Consider the following 14,495-nt stretch of genomic DNA (forward strand, 5'->3'; position numbering starts at 1 on the left):
TGTGCAGTGTGGCCCATCTGTTACCACTGACAACTCTCCACAAATGACCCACTCTCAGTCGTTATGTAAAGGTTGTTGGCAACTGTGTTGTCCATGGTGAGAGATAAAGCCTGAAATTTTATATTCTCAGCTCACTCTTGACACTTTGGATCTTGAAATACTGAATTTCCTAATGATTTGCAAATTGAAATGTCTCAGGGAACTCACTTCAAGTACAATTCCCACTGTATGCCTGTAACCACATTGGACACCTTTTCAAATGTCACCAGAGTAAAAATGTCAGCTCTCCCAATACACTGCCCTTTAATACCTACTATGATCTGTAAATTTGCACAAAAACTTTAAAGAAAACGTCAGATTAATTGTAATTATGTATGTTACCCAGTCATACTGCCATCATTGAAGGAGACTACTCACTGGGGTGACAAAAGACACATGACACCTCCTAGAATCATGTTAGTCCTGCTTTTCCCTGGCATAGTGCAGCAACTCAACATGGTATGGACTCAAGAAGTCATTGGAAGGCCCTGTAGAAATATAGAGCTATGCTGTCCATAACTGCAAAAGTAATGCAGGTGCTGGTTTTTTTTGCATAAATTGACCTCTCGATTATGTTCCATAAATGTTCAGTCGGGTTCATGCAAACAATCTGGGTCACCCAATCATTTGCTCAAACAGTCCAGAATCTTCTTCAAACCATGCAAGAACAATTGTGGCCTGGAGTCTTGTTGGGCAATATGAAGACAAGGCTGCAAATGGTCTACAAGTAACCGAATGCAACCATTTCCATTAAATGTATTCACAGTTGTGAATATGGACAACCAACCACAGTAGACTGGAATGACGACAATGAAAATTTGTACCAGACCAGGTCTTGAACTCATATTTCCAACTTATCAGGAGTAGTCACCTTACTATTTTGTTATCCTTGCGTGACTCATGTTCAGGCCCATACTTCAATATTGTAGTGATTCAAGAATTTCTGTGTAAGTACTAGAACCACTCTGCCTTCTACCATCTTGAATACATGATATTCTAGATGCAAGTGTGGGATGATAAAATCCTACCTACTGTGTGTCGCATGTTTTTGTGTGCAGATTTATAGTCAGTCGGGAGAAGAAAGTAGACGCGGCAGTGGAACAGCCATGTCTTAGAGGAAGTACCATGGAGTTTTTAAGCAGCTCTGTGCCTATTGTGTCATTGACTATTGTTATGTGAAAGAAGAACAGTTAAAAAAATAAGCTTTAAAACTCTTAATCCAGACTTATTAGAGGCAAGACCTTTTTTATGGTTCGTGTGAAGCAGAGTCATGGTTATTAAGCCAACTCCTTTATAAATTAATTAAATTTGTTTCCGACATTGGACAGAGTAAGTGACTTACTGGAAGTCATATATGTATGTGAAAAGTAAGAATTTTATTCTGTATGGAGTCCAAATAGATTGTTGCTTGATGAAGAGTGAAGTGCACATATCTATTTATTTAACAAGTATAGAGATAGGCTTAAATATTCATGTACCTAGCATCATTCTGTGGAGAAGAAGTCAAGAGAGTTTTCCAGCAGCCAGCTAGCCAGTCAAGAAGATCGGCTGTGAATCTCAAGTAAGTCATTTCGTATAGAAGTGGGAAGTTTGTACATCTACTTCAAGCTTTAAATTGGTGTCAAAAACATTAGAATATGTCATCTTCCATGTGTCTACAAACCATAGTCATACATCCATTATGTATCTCCCTAAACTGGTGAGACATTTTACTTGAAAGTCGCTTGTCTGGTGTCGGCCCATAAATGTGACATTGCAGTGCCTATTTCTTTCTGAATTGTGATGCAAAGATTCTATGGATATGCATGCATGTCCAAAGGAACAGGCACTGGGCTGCCTACAGCCATTATGAAATACATTAAATGTAGATGCATGGAAGTTAGGGTCTGGCAGGGAGTCATTCTTGGACAGCCAAATGGTAAGGGTACTGCTTACGATGAGCAGGAAATCTGTGTTCAAGTCACAGTCTGGCACCAATTTTCATCATCATCATTCCATTCTACAGCTGATGATGATCCATATTTGTAGCTGTGAATACACTCCATGTGTCTCATAATGGCTGCAGTCTCCTCAGTGCCATGCATGTCCAAAGGAACTGTGCATTTTAATTCAGAATAACACAGGCAATGCAATATTATATAACCATTTCTAGGTAATGATCAGTTAAATTGGACCAGAGGACCCATTTCCTTCAATGTAAACGCAGTCTACACCATTATGGAGCAACCACCAGCTTGCACAGCATCTTGTTAACAATATGAATCTATCTTATCATGGGGTCTGTGCCACATTTAAACCCTTCCATCAGCTCTCAACAACTGAAATCAGGAATCATCTGACTAGATCATGGTTTTTCAGTCATAAAAGGTTCAACTGATATTGTCGCAAGCCCAGGAGAGGCAATGTCAGGCAGTTAGCAAAGGTACTTTCATCTGCTGCCATATCCCATTAATGCCAAATTTTGCTGCACTCTCCTATGGATATGTTTTTCATACATTGCACATTGATTTCTGGAGCTACTTCACATACTGTTGCTTGTCTATTAGCACTGACAACATTGTTTTCTGATAATCTAGGTTCCAAATGAATATGGCTACAAGCTTAGGAGAGGCACTGCAGCTGATGTGCTGTTAGCGAAGTTACCCTTATCAGTCATTTGCTGCCATACATAGCCCATTAATGCCATATTTTTCTGCACTTTTTTTGTGGATATGTTCGTTGCTCAGCCCACAGTTATTTCAGTCAGCACCGGCAACTCTATACAAATGCCACTGCTCTCTGTCATTAAGATGAGGCCAACGGCCACTATGATGTCTGTTGTGAGAGACTGCATTGTCTGTGGTGAGAAGAAATACCTGAAATTTGGTATTCTCAGCACACTCTTGAGACAGTGGATATCACAATATTGAATTCCCTAACAATTTCTGAAATGGAAGTTCTACACATCCAGCTCCAACTACCATTCTACATTGAAACACACTACACTTTTATGCATTGTGTATGTGATACTACTGCTACCTGTATATATGCGTATTGTTATCTCATGACTTTTTATCACCTCAGTGTAATTCAACAACAATCAGCTGGGATAGTTATAGTTTTGTAAGTGATGGACAACACAGTAAATCCTGCAAAATGATACAAAATGCTTGCTCTATAACTTAGTTGGATCTACTAGTTCTGATAGCCATTCATGATAAACATATATTAGATCTAACAGTAACAAATATGCCTGTTCTCTTTGAGAATGTCTACATGGAAACTGTTATCATTGACCATCAGCCAGTTACAGTGGCAATGATTACTGAAGTAAAAATTACAACCAAAACAAGTGGAACATTTACATGTTCAGTAAGCTAGGTAAAGAGGCAATCCTGTCATACCTCAAAGAGGGACACAGAATTTTTAACTGTGCATACGAGTGCATAGAAGGACTTTGGTGTGAGTTAAAAGGAACAGTTGACCTTGCACTGGATAAATATGTATCCAGGAGAACACTTAATGATGGGAGCTAACCAACATGGTGTACAGTCACTGTAAAGAAACCTGTAGAGGAACAGTGATGACTGTATGGCAATGGATAGAGAGTTGCTGAATGAAATGCATTTAGCTGTTAAGAGGATAATATTTGAATCCTTCAATGATGACTGTAACAGAATCACATCAAAACATTTTTCACAAAACCCAAGGAAATTCTGTTGATTTAAAGGCTATATGTAGCAGTGAGGTTAAACATTCAGACACTCATGGATGACACAGGATCTGAAATAGATTGTAGCAAAGCAAAAGCAGAAGTGTTGAACTTTTTTTTTTCAAATTTTGTGGTGTTGAAGAACATTTAAATTCATTAAAATTAAATAAGGCTTTTGGGCCCAATGGTATCCTTGTCAGATTCTATACAGAAATTTCAGCTGATTTAGCACCTGTTTTAATCATATTATGCTTTTGATCCTTGAACAAAAACTGTGTCCAGTGATTGGAAGAAAGCACAGTCACACCTGTCTACAAGTAGGGTAACAGAAGTACCTCCCAATATCATTGACATCCATCTGTTGGCTAATCATAGGATATATTCTGATCTCAAACGCAGAGAGGTATATCAGATGGAATGACCACCTCCATCTCAATTAGCATGGATTATGGAAACATTGATGATGTGAAACCTAACTTTCACTTTCCTTACCTGACATTCTGCAGGCTATGATCCATGCAGTCTGGTGGCTGCAGTTTGCCTTGACTTCTAAAAAGCATTTGATTTGGTACCACAATAACAGCTATTAACAAAATTACATTCAAACGAGTTGTGAAACACCATTTGTGACAGTATTGTGTATTTTTTGGTAGGGATGTCACAGCTTGTAATATTACATGGAGAGTCAGGAACAGATGATGAGCTTACTTCAGGTGTACCCCAGGAAAGTGTGTTGGGATAATTGTTGTTTGTGCTGGATATTAGCGTACCTTCAGATAATATTGATAGCAACCTCATACTTTCAGAGATGATGTAGTTGGCTGTAATGAAGTAACATCTGAGAAAAAGCTACACTAATATCCATTCAAATCTTAATAAAATTTCAGTGTAATGCAAATATTGTCATCTTACTTTAACTGTCCATAAATGTAAAACTGTGCACTTTACAAAATATAAAAACATTATTTTCTGTACCAATGAGTTCACAATTGGAATTAGCTAACCCTTAAAAATCTCTGGGTTTCGTAGTTTGTCAAGATACACAATCAAATGATCACATAGGCATATTTGTAGGTAAAGCAGGTGGCAGACTTTAGTTCATTAGTAGGATCCTGTCAAAATGTAGTGATTGCTTGCAAAATAATAATTTGACTCATCCTAGAATTTTGCTCAAATATGTTTGCCCAATACCAAATGGGTCTAGCGGGTTATACTGAACATACACACAGAAAGTGTAACAAAGCAGGTGTATCCTATTCATCTCTTATCCCCTCCCACAGAATTATTATTTTTTTTGCAGATATCAATATTATGAAACGGAAAGTTAACCACTCACCATATTATAGAGGTGCTGAGTTGCAGACATGCACAACAAAAAGATTGTCACAAATAAGTAAAGCTTTTGGCCAGTAAGGCATTTGGCAAAATAGATCACACACACACACACACACACACACACACACACACACACACACACACACACACACACACATGCAAACGCATCTCTTACACATGACTGCAGTCTCAGCAGGCAACTGAAACCACGCTATTTTACAAGTAAGAAGATGATGGTGGAAATATTGATGAATTGCTTTCTGATGGAAAAGATGAAGTAATATTAACAAGTGATCATGATGGTGCCTCTGAAATCAAATGTGATGGAAGGTTACCTTCCTTAGATACTAAAGACAATATATTTATTGTTAGGGACAAATAAAATAGATGAAAACTGATATGCATAAAAAGGCATCATGTGTACCAGCAAAACGTACGAGTGTTGGAACTTAAATAGTGGCAACTATTTATTCACAAATGATACAAAAGAGTTACATCTTTGCACCTGTTACTGTCCTTCAAAGTAGTCACCAGCATTGTATAGAACCTGTTGCCAGTGATGTGGAAGGCATACTATACCATTAGCACAGCCTATTCTATTGATGGTTTGAATGAAGCACTCTACTGTCTGTTGAATCTCTGGAACAATTCTGAAGTGAATACTGTTAGCAGAGCCTATTCTATTCTTGGTTCGAATGGAGCAGTCTGTTGTCTGTTGACTCTCTGGAACAGTTCTACAGTGAATGCCACTAAGTGGTTCCTTCATCTTCAGAATCAAATCAAAGTCACAAGGACTTAAGTCCAGGGAGTATGGCAGATGGTACAGTACTCCCCAGTCCAATCGACTGAACAGAGCAGCCACAGCTTCCACTGTTTGCGCTTGTGCATTGTCATGCAAAATGATGTGTGGGTTGCACAGAAAGTGTTGTTGCTTCTTTTGCAAAGCTGGTCACAGGTGATGCTCCAAAAATGAACAGTAATACTGTGGACTGACAGTCTGCCATGGAGGAACATGACGCTTCAGGATAACACCATAAGAGTCGTACACGAGAATCACCATAACTTTAGACTGCTCCATTCTCACCATCAACAGAACAGGCTCTGCTAATGGTATACTATACCTTCCACATTTGTAGCTATGGGATGTACACAACACTGGTGACTAATTTGAAGGACAGTAACAGGTGCAAACATATAACTGTTTTGTATCGGTAGTGAATGAATAGTTGCCACTGTTTAAGTCTGTGCAACACTCACAGACTTAAGCAAAGCATTTGATTGAGTATCACATGAAATAATTGTTAAAAAATTAGAATATTATGGTACTGCATGCAAACCACTTAATTTGATTAAGTCATACCTAAATAACAGGCAACAGTCAGTGTATGTGAACAATGAAAGGTCAGAACTTCCTGGCACATTAAAGCTGTGTGACGGACCGAGACTCAAACTCGGTATCTTTGCCTATCGCAGGCAAGTGCTCTACCATGTGAGCTACCCAAGCATGAATCACACTCCATCCTCATAGCTTTACTTCTGCCAGTACCTCATCTCCTACCTTCCAAACTTAACAGAAGCTCTCCTGTGAAACTTGCAGAACTAGCATTCCTGAAAGAAATAATATTGCAGAGACATGGCTTAGCCACAGCCTGGGGGATGTTTCCAGAATGAGATTTTGACTCTGCAGTGGAGTGTGTGCTGATATGAAACTTCTTGCTAGATTAAAACTGTGTGCTGGACTGAGACTTGAACTTGGGACCTTTGCCTATTGCAGGCAAGTGCTCTACAATCTGAGCTACCCAAGCAAGTGCTCTACCATCTCAGCTACCCAAGCACAACTCACACCCCATCCTCACAACTTTACTTCTGCCAGTATCTCATTTCCTACCTTCCAAACTTTACAGATCTCCTGCAAAACTTGCAGAGCTAGCACTCCTGAAAGAAAGGGTATTGCGGGGACATGGCTTAGCCACAGCCTGGGGAATGTTTCCAGAATGAGATTTTCACTCTGCAGTGGAGTGTGTGCTGATATGAAACTTCCTGGCAGATTAAAACTGTGTGCCAGACCAAGAATCGAACTCAGGACCTTCGCCTTTTGCGGGTGAGAGCTCTACCATCTGAGGTACCCAAGCATGACTCATGCCCCAGTAGGAAGGAGATGAGGTACTGGCAGAAGTAAAGCTGTGAGGCATTGTCCTGCTGGAATTGCCCAAGTCCATCAGAATCCATAATGGATATGAATGGATGCTGGTGATCAGACAGGATGGTTATGTATGTGTCACATGTCCGTGTCATATCTAGACATATCAAGGGTCCCACATCACTCCTACTGCACAAGCCCTACACTGTTACAGAGCCTCTACCAGTTTGAACAGTCCCCTACTGACATGCAGGGCCCATGGATTCATGAGATTGACTTCATACACATACACCCCCATACAATTTGAAATGAGCCTCGTCCAATCAGGCAACATGTTTCCAGTCATCAACCATCCAACATTAGTGTTTATGGCCCCACGTGATGTGTAAAGCTTCGTGCTGCGCGGTCATCAATGGTACACAAGTGGGCCTTTGGATCCGACAGCCCACACCAATGATGTTTCATTGAATGACTCACATGGTGACACTTGTTGATGTCCCAACATTGAAATATGCTGCAATCTGCAATTGGGTTGCACTTCTGTCAGGTTGAATGATTCTCTTCAGTCATCATTGGTCCCATTCTTGCAGGATCGTTTTCCAGCGATGTTGGAGGTTTGATATTGTACTTGATTCCTGATATTCACGGTACATTCATGAAATGGTCTTACATGAAAATCCCCACTTCATCGCTACCTCAGAGATGCTGAATCCTGTCACTCATGTGCCATCTATAACACCACGTTCAAACTTACTTGATAACCTGCCATTGTGGCAGCAGTAACTGATCTGACAACTGTGCCAGACACTTGTTGTCTTATATAGGAGGTGCCAATCACAGTGCCATATTCTGACTGTTTACAGATTTCTGTATTTGAATATGCATGTCTGTAACAGTTTATTTGGTGCTTCAGTATACTTATCCAATATACTACAGCCTCTTACATACCTTTTCTGTAGAGACAGTCAAGATGAGATTAGACTACTCATTGTGCACGCAGAGGCATTTAACAATCATTCTGCCTGTACTCTATAAGAGAGGAATCTGAAAATTATCATATCACTATATTCCTGGGTAAGACAAGAAGAGACAGAATAAAGACTGAAACAATACAAAACACACTTCAGATCAATTCCCTAAAAGAAACTAGGAAAGAAATAATCTGAAATGGTTTGCCCACTTCAAAACTATGGGACAAGAAAGACTACCAAGAAGAACTGTGGAATGGACAGAATCTGAAAAAGGCTATTTGAAAGAGCACAGACAAGATAGAGAGACCAGGTGAAGATGGTTGGATTGTTTAGGGGAGGAGACCAGACCCAGACATCGAGGTCATCGGTCTTGTCAGATTAGGGAAGGATGGGGAAGGAAATCAGCCATGCCCTTTCAGAGCAACCATCCAGACTTTTCCCTGGAGTGATTTAGGGAAATCGTGGAAAACCTAAATCAGGATGGCTGGATGCAGGATTGAACTGCCATCCTCTCAAATGCAAGTCCAGTGTGCTAGCCACTGGGCCATCTCGCTCAGTACCAGGTGAAATATTTTGTGAACTGAAGAGGACTGTGTTGGGAGGTAATGCTAAACAATAGACTGTGTGAGGAAAAGGAAAATTGTGTGTGCTTACATAGGTCCTCACACTCAAAGGTGTTGACAATATTACAGAAAATACCCACATTACTTTGTTTTTCTTATTTACCTTTACCAGGATTTATTTTGTGAAACGTCTTATGACTTTCTTCACAGTGAACTCTTATGAAAGACCAACTGAGTGGCAATTAATGAGTTCTGATTCAAAATGTGTTCGTATTTAAAAACAATTAAAAATAAGGAATAGAAGAATTGAAATGGATATGTTATTAGAGATAATATGCTTATTTCAATTTTTTAGATATGGTGCTACTACTGCATATTTGCTAGTAAATGTGCTTTGAGTCATTGACTGCTTTCATAGATACACTACTTTGTCTTATTGAATAGACATAGACTTTCAACACACGACTAGAAACACTGTCATAGCCAGGATTGCCACATTTTAGAGAGCTGAGACTGAATAAAATTCATCTAAATTCATTGTTGATTAACAACTCTAGTAATCACTGTCAATGTTAGTAAGTAATCACTGAATTTATCAGTCATGATTTAATTTTGTTGTTATTCCAGCAGTAGCCAATGTCTGAGAAATCAGTTTCATTCTTTCTTATTCTGTTAGTTGCCATTGTTTGACTGGTAAAGGTCAAAACAATTTTCATTTATTTTTATGTATTGTACATTTGTTTTAATTTGTAAATTACTGGCATAAAATTTTTTAATACTGATGGTGATGTTGTTTTAACTAATTAAAACCTATTCCTTTGGATTCAGTTGAGCAATTCACAATATTCTAAGAGAAATTATGTTTTTGTAGGACACATGCTTTATCACTTCCTTAATTCTAGTCTACAGGATAAGATCATGGGCTCTGTACTATTCTTGCTCTATGCTAATGGTATATCATTTTACATAAAATGCATTATGGCAATAATCCACTAGAACTGTTTTTATACATCTTTTTTATTTATTGTTACTTATTTCAAGCATGACTGATTTTCAAATGGTGTTCTTGAGAGCAAGCCATGCCTAAAACTGGTAGTAATAAATAAAAATATATATTTAATATAGCAGCTCTGGTGGAACATCATTAAATTGCATTTTATATCATTTCTAACTTCAAAACAGCACACAAATGACAATTTTATTTGAACCTGACACAAAAGTAGTCCTTTCGTCAGATGATACATGCATTATTGTAAAAGTGCACTTCAAAGTTTGAGGAAACTCAGCTCATCCAGTTTTGTAAAAAACATAAAAAGACCCACTCTTGTTGATTGAATAATTAGTTGATAGTTTCATTTTTCTCATCTGTAGAACAATATACATTGTATGGATGTCATTAAATATTTTCACAATATATATTAATAAAAGAAACATTTCTCTTATGGTATTTACTTATTTCTGTTTTCTAATCAAATTATAAATTGTCACATAGTACAATATTCATAAAAATTAAGTTACTATCTATAGTTATTTCAAATATACTTAGTTCTACTTTTCTAATCATGTCATAAATTGTTACATAGTACAATGCCCATGAACATTAAGTTACTGCCTATAATAAAACTGTAAATATTCTTTCAGGCTTTGGCTCAAGGTGCAGGGATCATTTCAATATTTTATTTCTTGTGGTGGTCTATTGTACAATTTTATGACATGATATAGTGCACTATTTTAAGGTTATACTTGTTTATTTAGTTTGGATGTAAACAATGTCTGTATTTGGTTCCATGGTCATGTATTATGCTGTTTGTGGTGTGAAGATTAAGATTTTTTTCTTACATATGTTATGGTGTGATAGGTGCATTCACTCAGAACTGTCAGTTTCTAGCTTTTTGAATAATTCTTTACAGTGTACCCTGTTTTTACTATTTGTTGCTATTCTTACAGCTCTTCTCTGTTTCTTGAAAATATTTTGAGTGTTCCTAGCACTTTTTCTCCAAAGCGTTATCACATAACTGAGGACTGAATGCATATATCCAAAGTAGGCTATTTTGAGGCATGAAATATTGCAGACAGGTGGAACGATTCACTTCTGCACATTTCAATTGGCAACATACATTCATCTCTGAGACTTTGGTATCATATACTCAATCTCGTACATCATGGTCCACCTTCAGTGTGGTATCATTGGGCTTTTTCTTCAGTTGGAAGTTTATACAGTTTGTCTTTTTCACATATAAAATTACTCTCCTCTTTCATGACAAGACGTGAACATCTCTGAGAGGTTCATTGGATTTTTCTGTTAATTAAATTGAATTTTTGTCTATGATCACTACAGTGCTGTCATCAGCATATAATATTTCTTCTCCTCACCTGACCCTCTGTGGGAAATCAGTACTCCATGGGGATGCCTACATTAATATATTTTGGATCTTTTACTTCTATTCTTTTAGAAATATGTGAGATTTCAACTCTTTGCATCCAGTTCCAGATATAACTTGAACCAGTTCTGTCCCATACGCCTCATTCCTAATAGTTCTAATTCATGAAATAAAATCCAGTGCCCAATTGTATCAAATGCCTTTGATAGACCTGAAATAAATAAATAAATTAATAGAAAATACCTGTTGCATTCTTGCCCTAGTACAGTGCTTTGAGTATTACCTTAGCAAACTGTGCTGTAGCTGACTGTGTACCTCTTGTGGGGCTGAAACTGAACTGTTCATTGCAGAGAAGATTGTATTTATTTAAGTACTTTATTAGTCTACTTTTCACTATGGTTTCTATTGAGTTTGAAATGCAGGATAACAAAGAAACTAGTCTGTGGTTTTCCATACATATTTGTATTGGTATTACTTTTGCTTCTTTCAGGATTAAGGAAAGCAGCCACATCTGAGATATTCATTAATTACGATTGTTAATGGAGTTTTCATGTTCTTTATACATTTATTAATGATACTTACTGGGATCTCATGTGACCCTATAGATTTTTAATTGTTTAATTGATGTATCACCCGCACCACCTGTTTCTCTGTTGTTGGAAAGAGCACCATTCAGTGTGGTGGCTGGTCCTGGTGGCGTAGAACTTATGTGTCTGGAAATTTCTGTTGCAGTTTTTTAGCAATACCACTGAAGTACTCATTCATAAAGTTTACTAGTTCCTTTTTGTTGCTGATTTGAACACCTTTGTTTTTGATGTGTGTTTCCAGATGTTTCTGTCCAAAGTTGCTGTCTCCTGTCTGATTATGTTCTGGATTGCTTTGCTGTTGCTGTCTACCTTGAGCAATGTTTTACTGTTTGTAAGTTTTTTTGCAGATGTCGATACCTTTCTATAAGGTCTTCTGTAATCTTTGTAAAATTATGAGAAATCTGGATCAGTCTGACTGTTTTGATGGGTGTTAGATAGCTTAGAGTTTCAGAGGAATTTTTAATACTTCTGGTCCCCATATATTTTTCTGAAGTTCCAAAACAATGCAATGTTTAATTTTACATTAAATATTGTCATGAATGTAGTAAACATTATGTCTACATTTGTTTCTGCATACACTTACTCCTGCCTTTAATTTCATATCTGGGATGAGAATTGTCACAGGTCTGATTCTGAGAAGACCTCTTGATATAGTGTATTGACAAAGAATGTTACAAAAGTATTTATGATTAAATATGTTCATCACATACATACATCTTGCAGGCATCTGTTTAAGCAATGAAGAATTTGAACAGTATCACTACAGTACATTTTTTCACTGATGAAATTTGTTGTCAACAATCTGTTGATGTTTGAGTTCAATAAATGTATTCATTAATATAATATTAACAACAAAAATGGCATGCACCACACACTGCTAAATGTAACTTTGGCACCAAGGTGAGTGAAAAACGCAGCATTAAAACTCTTTCATAATCTGCCCATGGAAATACAATTTCTGACACACAGGATAATTGTGTTTTTTTTAAAATGTTTTTCCTAAATAGCTCATATTATAATGCCAGAGGAATTCTTGAACAGAAATGTTTAGGTAGTTACAAAACTGCAAATATCTAGCATGTAACCATATGAATATTTATAATTTATTTTATTGTCTCTACAAGCCTTTGTTCAGTTGACACATTACACATTACATTGCTCATCATGAATATGATTTACTGAGCTTGGAACTAGTTAACATTTTTGTAGTTAACAATATTGGATCTTAGTTTTGCTGGCCTATGAAAAGTCAAATGAATGGAAATTAAGGTGACCTTTCATTCTGGAAAAGGCAGTCTGTATTCAGTGCCATAGCAATACATGTAATACAAGAAAGAAGCTTTAAAACACTGTTTCTAAAGATAAATAACTGTAACTGCACGCACAGTGAGAGTTCAAATAGCAGTAGTTGTTAAATTTGGATTATGAATTCTGTTAAACAAGTGTCTATATTTATACTCACTTGAACTTTGAAACTGAGTAGCAGATAGCTATTGGTTGAGAATACATTTAATAGAATGACAAAGTGTAACTAACAAATTCTGATGTTACAGACATATGTTGGTATTACTCCAGAACTTGGAGAGCTCACTCCAGCAGTGTCTTTCTACAATCCCATTAATCGCAACTTTTTGGTTGCCAGCATGAAACTAGCTATTGTTGTATGTCGTGAAGAAATTGATTTGACACAGACTGATGGGTTCACACACACAAAACCTGTGACAAATGCATTATACAATGAACTTTTTAAGATTGTAAGTTCCATAAAAATATAATGTTTGCATTTTCAGTTTGGTATTTAAGTATATTGTGTTAAAAAAAATAACAAATGTGAAATATTTCATCATTTTACTAGAATATTATATACATATTTATATTGTCACTGATAATACAAACAATGCTTCCAATATGCTAAGAATTTATTTTCTTTCATTATTGTTCTCATGAGTTCTGCCTTGTATATTGTTTCTGATAAACTAGTTCAAACATGTGAGAGAGAACTGCTGTTTACTTTTCTCTGTGACATTTTTGACAGATTGACTACAGCATCTTCAGACTAAAACCATTCCCGGATGTGAGATTCATTATACCTGACCTAAATTTTTATCTCATGAGTAGATTCTCCCGCTGGAGAAAGAATGATACTGAACTCATCAGACTGGTGACAAACTACGTGAATAGAACTGTGGAGGAATGTACAAGTACATTAATGTTTTCACTGATAATACAAACAATGCTTCCAGTATGTTAACAGTTTATAATCTTTCACTAAAGTTCTCATCATGTTTCCTCTCCTCATTGCCAGAGGGCCAGTTGCCACCAACTCACCACCCAAGTATCGCACACTCGTGGCCGGTGCACAATTGTGCCGAAAATCAGCACAATGATGTTATCTTCTTAAATCCGTGAAGGCATGGGAGACCATCAAATGGATTTTTGGGCATAATGGAAACGCCAAGTTACTGTAGTGATCATTAATGCTACTCTTCTGACCAGTGCAGGAGGTGTACCCCAGATAAGGGAAGCATTTTGCAAAAGTGATGGCTACCATCACCCTGGATCCAGTATTTTGTTACCACATAAGTATAGCCAAGGGGAGCAGGTGTGGGATGACAACTCCTTTTCCTATTATAGTGTTGCTATCCAGTCTTTTAGCAAAAGTAACAAGAAGTAGTGATGGCTACCATCAACCTGGATCCAGAATGTCATTATAACATAACCATATAACCAATAGCAGCAGGTAGGGGATGACAACTCCTTTTCCAACTGTAGTGTTGCTATCCAATCT

The 14,495-nt window shown here is 37.2% G+C and overlaps 1 protein-coding gene across 1 annotated transcript in view; it reads left to right on the forward strand.

The window, feature by feature from the left end:
* Positions 1-14,495, forward strand: part of LOC126278854 (WD repeat-containing protein on Y chromosome) — a 395,714-nt gene that overhangs the window by 140,307 nt on the left and 240,912 nt on the right. Inside the window, exon 9 of the mRNA XM_049979130.1 lies at positions 13,261-13,461. Coding sequence (XP_049835087.1) covers positions 13,261-13,461 — 201 coding nt within the window. The remainder of the gene's footprint in view (positions 1-13,260; positions 13,462-14,495) is intronic.

Source organism: Schistocerca gregaria, chromosome 6 (genome assembly GCF_023897955.1).
Source record: "Schistocerca gregaria isolate iqSchGreg1 chromosome 6, iqSchGreg1.2, whole genome shotgun sequence".
Taxonomy (NCBI): Eukaryota; Metazoa; Arthropoda; class Insecta; order Orthoptera; family Acrididae; genus Schistocerca; species Schistocerca gregaria.